A 10,586-nucleotide genomic window follows, 5' to 3' on the forward strand; every position below is an offset into this window, starting at 1 on the left:
GTTATAGTGAAAACCTCATTACAAAGGCATGATTTAGGAGTGAATGGATGCTAATCTATGCTAGCAACTGTGAGATAAAGAACATTAGACTGCATAATTTAGCCAATTGTTGTGTACGGGAATATCAAGTTCACAAGGTAACTAAGGTAATGAGCATTCCTGAGTTGAGTCAATACATAATGGGAAGCTTATTTTAAAAACAGTTTTTAATAAGACTCCTTTCTGATAGTCCCAAAAACAGATTGTGTTTGTCACCATGTCTAGGAAAACATCATTAGCAGGTAGTATTGTTGCCACAATCTCAGCTATGCCAAACATGACACCACAAAAAGCATCCAAAACATATCTGAATCATCATAATCACACTGACAAAGGAAGGGTGGTTATCATGAACTAACTGGTCTACATATACAAGAGGCTGAAAAGCAACTCTTCACCATGTTTACTGGTCACTATCCTCAGACTCCACTGAGGAATGGCACAAAAATTCCCATAGCTTCATGAAGTTATGTATCTGCAGCAGCAAACCTATATTTGGACAGACATGCCTGCAGAGCTTTGACCAGAGGCCTTCTATTTACTATGCAAAAGGCTCAAATCCACTTTAGGGGGGATTTTTCTCCTTCTACTACATTAACAACAAAATCCTGTACCTGTATACTCAGAAGTCAGTCACATCAAGCACAATAGAGTATGGTCACAAGATTCAGGCATCAGGATTGAAACTTCATTGGCAACACAAAACTAGGGACCTTCTGTTAACTCACTGTAGTTATAACTGATCAGTGATTATCCTGTTTCATTGGAATATTTAAAGAAGAATGAAACACCATTAGTATTTTATGACTTATTATTCTCTTCAGACACATGTATAATTCAAATTGTGATTATGTTTCATGTGCTTGATGAAAAGGGTTCTGCTCAGTGGTAGTTTGTACTACAACAAATCTGTTCTTTGATGCCATAAAACTCGTTTTATGGGATCGTAGTGCAAAAAAGGCAGGTAAATAGTTTTTTATGAATGTTGTTCTTAATATCAGAATTTCCTGTAAAGGACATAAAGCTGAACATGTTTTAATTCTGTGCTAAAGAAAGATATGGTTTATAATTAGTTTTTGTATTTCCAGAAATACCTCCATTGTGTTTTTATCCCAGCATATTTGTAAAACTTGAGTCCCTAGCCCAAGGCAATAATCTAACCTGATTAACTCCACAATAATTTCTCTCATTCTCTTAAGAACAATCTGCAAACAAGGGTTTAATACCATGCCTTCAATAAGAAACATTTTTTGTACCTTTTGCAGAATTCTTGCAGCATCCAGCTTTAGGAAGGTTTTTGGCATACTTCAGAAGCTTGCATATTAAATTGGAAATGGTAGCTTCATCAATGTCACTTTGGTCTGGAGGGAATAGTATGCCTCAGCATTAATACTTATTTACCATAGTATTCCACACACCATGGATTGTGACTATCTTCCTAAGAGTTACTGTTTAAAAGCACTCGATGTCCTCTTTAACAGTGCAACCTACTATCTATATATTTTCTATTCAAGAACCACCGTTCTCCATTGATTATTAGGTTGTACCTAGTAGAGCTAAACACTTTTTTCTTGTTTCCATTACAAATAGGAACACTGAAAATGAATGTTTTTCAAGCTCATTCAAGACCAGCTTTCTAAAGGCAATAAATTACCCCAAACATTTAAGTCTTTATCTAAGAATTCGTATTTTTTATTTTATTTTTTTAAAAATCCTTCAATAGCTGCTTACTCCGAGGGTAAACAACCACTGTGGTACACAGTAGCAATCCTACCTTAAAGATACAACAGCCGCGCCACCTCATGCAACTCGCAGTTTAAAATCTATTCCAACAAGCAAAGGTGGCTACTCTGTCTGGAAAAGTCATCTAGAGCAGCAGTATTTCTACCTGTCATTAAACAGTAGTCAAAACTGATGTGTTAAGTACAAAAATCCCGCAGGAGTTTGCAAGCAGCTGCACGTCAAAGCTGGCAAAAGCGAAAGCTGTTCGGGACTTTAAGAGGCCGCTTGTTTACACAGCTCACAATGAGCGGAGCTGATGGGAGGAGCTGAACTGGAGCCAAGAGAATAGTGCTAACAAACAGAAGCAGAACGTACTAGGGTTTTATTTCCTGATAGAGATAATTGCATATTATTGCCTCCATCGCCTGGCGAATTTAACCGGACCTTTGCCCCTCTCGAAGCTATTCCACCTGCAGGCGGGATGGAAGGGAATGCAAAAGCGCTTGACACGCCCTTCCCCCAACCCCGCCCCCCAGATGCGCAGCAACACCATTACTTCGAGACAACCCTACGGGCTGCCCCCCACCTAACTCCCAAGTAGGTCCACCTGCTCAACTTCTTGCGCTGCTGCCATTTTCCTTCTCTGCAAGCCTAACCTCGCCAAGCCGGCGCTTCTTCCCTTAAGCCTCTCGGCGCTTACGTAACACGCGCGCCACAGACATCAGATTAAGCAAAAGTGGGATTTCGACGCGGTTCTTGCACAAGCACCGCATCCCGAACGAATCGCCGTATTCGCCACCTTCCCTCGTCCTCTTACCCTCTCCTATCTCCGCGTCACCTTGGAACCCAGCGCAGACACGTTCACATAACCATATCCCCGCCGTCGCGCTGCAGCCGGCGATACACCCGCCCCCCCCCGCGGCCTACGGCCCACCGCCCGCACCGTAAGCAGCGGACCCCGCCCCCAAATCACCTCCACAAGGGCGACCGCGCGCTCCCCCACACGAACACGCAACCTCGCCTTCGCTCCGCTGTAACGTGAACCAACGGACGACACCGCCCCCGCCGCCCCCCCGCGAGTGTCACTGTGACGGAGGATACCGAGAGCAAGTAACTTTACCCCCTTACGCGCAACACGGCCGGGAAGGGAGTTCACCGCGGACGCGGGGAAGACTAGGCCCCTCACCTATCGGGGACGCTGGAGGCTTCAGCAACACAGACGCGCGGCCGCCATTACTGCCTCAAGAGCCCGGCCCCCTTCGCGCGCGTCACTTCCGGTCTCCGAGCGCCTCTCGCGCTCTCCTCACACGTGACAGCCTCGAATCCAAGTGCGCACCTGCCGCGTCATCCTTTTAGTTTGGCTGGCTGATAGCCAGTTCTCACAGCCCACCGAACGTGCCGCCCAGTAATGTCCCCTGAGCGGGTTCAGGAAGACCAGTTAGCTCATACTCTATAGGAGTTGTAGAATTGGATGGGATCCCCAAGGATCATCTAGTCCAGTGATGGTGAACCTTTTAGAGACCGAGTGGCCAAACTGCAACCCACTTCTTTATCGCAGAGTGCCAGCATAGCAATTTAACCTGAAAACTGAAGTTTTAGTTTAGAAAAAAACAACTCGTACATTAACATCTTTTGTCCTAAAAGAAAAACACTATAGCAGAGCTTTCAATGATACAAACAACTTTTAATTGAAAGGCAAAAGTTTGCATTATCCTTGTTTGGGAGATCATGAAAAAGGGAATTACAGTGGTACCTCGGGTTAAGTACTTAATTCGTTCCGGAGGTCTGTTCTTAACCTGAAACTGTTCTTAACCTGAAGCACCACTTTAGCTAATGGGGTCTGCCGCTGCCGCCGCGCCACCAGAGCACAATTTCTGTTCTCACCCTGAAGCAAAGTTCTTAACCCAAGGTACTATTTCTGGGCTAGCGGAGTCTGTAACCTGAAGCGTATGTAACCCGAGGTACCACTGTACTGTCAGACAACATGGCCATTTTGATAATTTCCCTTCAAGAAATTCTTCTTTAGGAGATTTCAAAGTAGAAGCTGAATGGCCATCTGCCATGGATGCTGTAGTTGAGATCCCTGCATCGCAGGGGGGTTGGACTTACATGACCCTCGGGTTTCCTTCCAACCTCCCACAATCCTCTGATTTGATGGCTGGCCTGCCGGGATGCACTTCTAAAGATCACTCGTGCAGGAGGGAGCAAAATGGCGCCAGGCTTACTGGCAGTTCTGCACCGAGATGCTTTAAGACAGCGGAATGGAGCATTTATGTTTCTGCTGCAGCTCACAGGTGGCAAACAGGCTATTCGTGCATGCGTGGCTTTACTCGGCACTCACACTGCCCCTACAAACTGTGCTGGAGCAATGGCACGCGTTCCCACAGAGAGGGTTCTGAGTGCTGTTCGCCACCACTGATCTAGTCCAACCTCTGCTGCGATGCAAGAATTTCAACACCAGACCAGACTCTGCAAGTGCACGCCCTCCAACATTTCTCTGATGAAAATAAGAACACCCTATTCTATAACAATAATAATAAAAATAATTATACCCCACTGGGTTGCCTAACCACTCTGGGCAGCTTCCAACATATAGCAAACACATTATAAAACATTTCAACATCTGCCTTCAGGTATCTTCAAAAGGTTGTATAGTAACATATCTCCTTGGCTTGGGGGCCGCCTTAACTCCATACCCTCCAACATTTCTCTGATGGCAATTGGGGCGTCCTAAGGAAAAGTGGGACATTCCAAGATCAAATCAGAAATGGGGACGGCGTCTGTAAATCCAAGGCTGTTTCTGGGAAATAAGGACACTTGGAGGGTGTGCAAGTGTGCTAGCCGTTACTGTGGGGCCTGTAATCCTGGGCCTGCAGAACCATCCTGAGGGGAATGGTTCTGGGGCCCATATGAGGCCCACAGAGGCATGAGCGAGCTCTTCAGTATACCTGAAGGAGCATCTCCAACCCAATCGTTCAGCCCGGACACTGAGGTCCAGCTCCAAGGGCCTTCTGGCAGTTCCCTCACCGCGAGAAGTGAGGTTACAGGGAACCAGGCAGAGGGCCTTCTCGGTAGTGGCACCCGCCCTATGGAACGCCCTCCCATCAGATGTCAAGGAAATAAACAACTATCTGACTTTTAGAAAACAATTGAAAGCAGCCCTTTTAGGGAAGTTTTTAATGTTTGATGTATTTATCGTGGTTTTAATATTTTATTGGGAGTCGCCCAGAGTTGCTGGGGAAACCCATCCAGATGGGTGAGGCATGTTTATTTATTTAGAGACTGCCAGGTCAGTGGCAGACCTTTCAACAGCACCCTGTACTTTGAGACAACCCTATGGGCTGCGCTACCTAACTCCAAGTAGGTCCACATGCTCAACTTCCTCGCTTCCTGCACCGCAATTTCCCCTCTCTACAGGCTAGCCTCACCAAGTCACGCTTCTTTCATTCAACAAGGGGGCAAAGTAGGACTTGTGAGGGGTGTGGCTGCAGAGAAGGTGTAACCTGGGGAGAGTGCCAAGAGCTAAACAGAGATGCCTGAAGAGCCAGGTTTGGCCCTTGGACGTAAGGTGCCCCACCCCTCTACTATAGATACTAAGGATATTGACAGTCTTTGAGCTGCTGATACGGTGCTTGAGCCTTTTCCATAACCTTTTCTTAATCTTTGTTTTCACTAGCTTTTAAGGGCCAGTATGTGAAAACCTATGTGAAAACAAATTTATTTTGCCACAGAGAGTGTTGTTTAGTTTGGGATGTGTATTTTTTGTTAATTACTTCTTTATGGTTCCCAGCTCTTCATCAACAGACAGCACCTGTTGGTTTAACATCCTCAAAGCAGGGAAATGGAATTCAGAAAATGGTGAGGCAGAATGAGAGATCTGCTTGTTAACACTGGACGAGACAGGCAGGAAAATTGACTGTGACAGCAGGCCAGGTGGAAACGTAGGTGGATGGGAGTCATTACTCTGAATAATCATTCATTATCTTGGAACTGGTAAAACAACAGATCAGAGCCAATAACCCTAAATGTTTTGGATGTTACCTGAAACTCCCAGGGCAAGTATAAGAGGACTTTTAAAAATCCAGATAACTTTAACCCAAATACTATTGTCGTGGTTGTTGTGGGACGCGGATGGCGCTGTGGGTTAAACCACAGAGCCTAGGACTTGCCGATTCAAAGGTCGGCGGTTCGAATCCCTGCGACGGGGTGAGATCCCGTTGCTCAGTCCCAGCTCCTGCCAACCTAGCAGTTCGAAAGCACCCCAAAGTGCAAGTAGATAAATAGGGACCGCTTTCCAGCGGGAAGGTAAACGACGTTTCCATGTGCTGCGCTGGTGCTGGCTCGCCAGCTGCGGCTTAGTCACGCTGGCCACGTGACCCGGAAGCTGTCTTCGGACAAGCACCGGCTCCCGGCCTCTTGGGCGAGATGAGCGTGCAACCCCAGAGTCGGTCACGACTGGACCTGATGGTCAGGGGTACCTTTACCTTTACTTATTGTCATGGTTTAGTTTCAGTAATGTTTTTTTTCTAACTCCATTGGATCAAACAAGCCCAAAGATACAGACTGTGCGCGGGGAACTTTCTGATGCGGGACACTCTTCTGTTTTTCTGTAGCTAGCTGTATCATGCAATTCCATTCCGTATGTATGGTATTCATTACTAGTCCTACCCACTGAAGTTAATGGTTAAGAGTAACAGGTTTATTAATTTCAATGGGTCTGCTCTGGTTAGGACTTGGGGCTCATCCAGACTCCCGATTGTCCTGTGCTTAGAAAGGATGGGTCCAAGTGGTTTTCCACTTGTCTTTCACTTTCTAGGCATGGATCCAAGAGGTTTTGGCCCTTGTACCTACCACTTTCCCTGGAAAACCCACTCTTTAGCAATCCGAAGAATGTTTGCTCCGATTCAGTAGTAAAGATCATGTGTCCATGGGGGAAAGCGGCACAGTGGCGTAGGGTGGGTTGTCAGCACCCGGGGCAAGGCAAGTAATTTGCGCCCCCTAACGTGTGGATTTGCGCCCCCAACCCGTGGATTTGCGCCCCCTAACCCTACCCCCCAGGTGTTGCACCCAGTGCGGCCGGCCCCCCCTGCACCCCCCACGCTACGCCACTGAAGTGGCAGGACTATGAGCCCTTATCTGAATACCACCCTATGTCTGCATATTGTGAAGCAACCGGAAAAACTCTATGAGAATACAATTTCTGATGATAAAAACATACAGTGAAATGATGATACTATGTAATGGTACCAATGCAGAGTGGCACAGATCAAGTTGATTTAAATGTTTCATTAAGGACGCAGCTGGACTTTTCGTCCGAAAGAGCCTGAGGCTACTATGAAATGCAAAAGGTATGTACCAGTCATTGCTTAAATGGGAGCTCATTCTAGTGCTGGCATATGATGTACACGGTACTTTATAAAATAATCTACCGGAAAATTATTACATCACTCTTCGCCTACCTTTTTCTGTTATAAATGATATTCCTGTTATACTTAATTTGGCAGTGTTTGACTCCTAGGCACTCAAACTAATCATGTCACGCATACTTTGAGAGACACGGACGGCATCCCTTTGGACTATATTAGAAATAACTTGTTGGTCGTGTTGCCCATTCAGGAGAAAATCCTGTGTGTATTTTGGATTTCTTTGCCAACCCTTAATTGGAATTGATGAACTAAAACTATTCAAGGGTTGCCAGGTTATTTAAATCGGTACTAGTGAGACTGATGAAAGTTGTGACTTTTCCCATAAGGGGATAGGTGAGAGCAGACACGTTAATTGTGTATATGAGTGTGTGCGGCAGGGTGGAAAGAGAGAAAAGAAAGGACTGGATTCTAAGGTGTGAAATTTGGCAGCTTTGCACTGTACAATGGGCATAAGAAACCACATTTTTCTGTCCATGAGCACATCTGACTTGCTGTTATTTCACAGTTGGATGACTGTATTGTTAAAGTAATGGAATGTTTTTTAATAAATGCAAATAATGAATTAAGTGCTTGAACTGGCTACAGTTGCGCTCTCTGGTGTGTAATTAATGTGTGTGTGTTGGAGACCCATGTCTGCGGGAGTGTTTCATTTATTATTTATAGCACACATTTTCCCCCTTTCTTTTTTCTTTTTTACTTCTAGCACACCTTCTCACATACACAGAAACAGAGTCCTATACCTGCAGTGTTGACAGTGAAACCCTGCTAACAGATAAAGCTTTAGCCATTGCTACCTCAAATTGCTACCTCCTGCCAACCTAGCAGTTCGAAAGCATGTCAAAGTGCAAGTAGATAAATAGGTACAACTCTGGCGGGAAGGTAAACGGCGTTTCCGTGCGCTGCTCTGGTTCGCCAGAAGCGGCTTAGTCATGCTGGCCACATGACCCGGAAGCTGTATGCCGGCTCCCTCGGCCAATAAAGCGAGATGAGCATCACAACCCCAGAGTCGGCCACAACTGGACCTAATGGTGAGGGGTCACTTTACCTTTACCTCAAATTGCTATCTGTTAATTCAGTGTTTAATGAGGAAATTTCCCAGTCCAGATAACTGTTGGGCTCCAGACACAACCATGTTCATGGACTCATGACTTCAGCATTTTGTAGTTGCTGTTGGCATCTGTCTGCCTTGAGAGACAATGGAATGTGCCTCTCAGAGTGAAGTCAAATTGCTGTGTTAGCCGCACTGATGTGACCTTGGTGCACAAGCCTGGGCAGTGTGTATGAAGGTCCTGGGCTGCCCAGACGACAAGACCCCCCTTTCAGCCTCGCTGATGGGGTCCAAAGGAAATCAGAGCAATACATTTGGCACCATCATGCCTGCAAGAATGGCCAGGAGGTGGCATACAAGGCGCTACCCAACTCTCTTAAGGACTCTACTCCAGATTTGTGTAAGGTTTACTCCTTAGCTGCCTGGCCCTTTATTCTCCCAGTGTTTTCCTTCTCTTGATGAGCTACCTTCCCAGGTTGATGAGTCCCATCTGCCCCTCCCTTCCCTCTACAGCACATGTAGAAACCGCCCTGTTAACCACTAGACCCACTATTGGTCTTGTCTGCTCAATCCTCCTGAGCCTGTCTTCACATGCAGAGGAAGTCCCTAACTCACTGAGGGTTTGAGATCCCTCAGCTACCCTCACCTGGTCCTGGTTTAACTGGCCAGTCGAAGCTGTTTCCAGGGTGTGGCTTCTGTCACACGCTGACAGCTTCTAGGAACCACAGGTGAGAGAGCTGAGTGCAGGGTGTGGAGCAACGGTGGACAAACTATTCCAGAAGGAGCACAATGTATCCCCCACCAGAGGTACTACCCACCCCCTAACACCCCATAAACCCCATAGTTAACCAGTGTACTTCTTCATGATGAGAGGCACCGCTTCTTTAAAGTTTCTCCAGAGACGCAGTCATTACTTTCTCCACCTTATAGCCTCCCTGTGCCAAATAATAATGATGAACATCATATTGGCAGGGAGGTGTTGTATAAGATACATGGTCCTGTTTGAACACTGTCCTCTCACAATTTTAGACCATTGTATGTTTAATATACTAAAATAATTTTTACTGAGAGATTAACTATTTGCATTTATAAGGGAGAACAAAGTTCTACTGAAGAAGTTCTCAAACTATGGCCTACAAGCTGCAGTCAAGTAGTCGGTGGAAAAGATCAGTCTTGGCCCTGCAATTGATTTATCATTTTTCATGACAATAGGAACATCTACAGTGGTACCTCGGGTTAAGAATTTAATTCCTTCTGGAGGTTCATTTTTAACCTGAAACTGTTCTTAACCTGAGATACCATTTTAGCTAATGGGGCCTCCTGCTGCTGCTGTGCTGCTGGAGCACGATTTCTGTTCTCATCCTGAAGCAAAGTCTTTAACCTGAGGTACTATTTCTGGGTTATCGGAGTCTGTAACCTGAAGCGTCTGTAACCCGAGGTATCGCTGTACTATACTTCCTAAAAAGGTAAAGGGACGTGGGTGGTGCTGTGGTCTAAACCACTGGGCTTCTTGGGCTTGCCTATCAGAAGGTTGGCAGTTTGAATCTGCTTGATGGTGATGAGCTCCCATTGCTTTGTCCCAGCTCCTGCCAACCTAGCAGTTCGAAAGCACACCAGTGCAAGTAGATAAATAGGTACTGCTGCAGCAGGAAGGTAAATGGCTGTCTTCCATCACAGTGTTCCGTTGTGCCAGAAGCGGTTTAGTCATGCTGGCCACATGACCCAGAAAGCTATCTGTGGACAAACATTGGCTGCCTTGGCCTGAAGCGAGATGACTGGAGTTAACGGTCCAGGGGTCCTTTACCTTTACCTACTTCTTAAAACCATGAACATAAGCACTTTAGAAAGTCAAGACTACATTTATTTAAAAACTGTGTATTTTATTTATTTCATAAAATTTATGCACCACTTGATTGTTAAAAAAACACCAACACACTCAAAATAGGTTGCAAAAGATAAAACAGTAAAATTGAGAAAAATTCACAACCATACTTTAAAACATATGCAAGTTAAAATACAAAATATTAAAATGTGTTACACGTTTGGATTTGTTTGTTGTTGTTTTTTAACAAGTTTAAGTGGTCTGAAATGCACATTAATTTTCCAGTAGTCTGCTGGGGGCAGACAGAGTTTGCAGATCACTGTTCTGTAGGTTGCAATCTTATGCTCACCCAAGGCCCACCCTATATTTAGGCTCCAGGCAGCTGCAGCAAAGTTTTGGTTATTTAATTCATTATTATATTTCTAATGCCAGGGAGCAGGAACAAGTGCTTGTGGGATTTTCTGCCTTAGATGCCAAACTAGCCTGGCAGCTTTGAGTGTTATGCATCTTGACATGGTGGGAGGGGTTT

At 45.5% G+C, this 10,586-nt stretch overlaps 1 protein-coding gene and 1 long non-coding RNA gene across 6 annotated transcripts in view; one reads left to right on the forward strand and one right to left on the reverse strand.

Moving 5' to 3' along the window:
- The window catches only part of TAX1BP1 (Tax1 binding protein 1), a 30,361-nt gene extending 27,292 nt beyond the window's left edge, over window positions 1-3,069 (reverse strand). The window contains exons 1-2 of one of the 5 annotated variants that reach the window (XM_081883245.1): window positions 2,948-3,059; window positions 1,296-1,400 (exon numbers count right to left, since the gene is read on the reverse strand). In XM_081883245.1, the coding sequence (XP_081739371.1) occupies window positions 1,296-1,318 (23 nt within the window). In that variant the 5' untranslated portion in view covers window positions 1,319-1,400; window positions 2,948-3,059. Of the gene's footprint in view, window positions 1-1,295; window positions 1,401-2,578; window positions 2,601-2,881 lie in introns of those variants that run through there. The other 4 variants (XM_081883246.1, XM_081883247.1, XM_081883248.1 and 1 more) reach the window with 4 other exon arrangements.
- Window positions 2,817-6,345, forward strand: LOC309353893. The gene is made up of 3 exons (XR_014162123.1): window positions 2,817-2,871; window positions 5,552-5,881; window positions 6,269-6,345. It is a non-coding gene; the product is annotated as an uncharacterized lncRNA (long non-coding RNA).
- The last annotated feature ends 4,241 nt before the right edge of the window (window positions 6,346-10,586 follow it).

Source organism: Podarcis melisellensis (genome assembly GCF_964234715.1).
Source record: "Podarcis melisellensis genome assembly, chromosome: 12".
In the NCBI taxonomy this organism is placed as follows: domain Eukaryota; kingdom Metazoa; phylum Chordata; class Lepidosauria; order Squamata; family Lacertidae; genus Podarcis; species Podarcis melisellensis.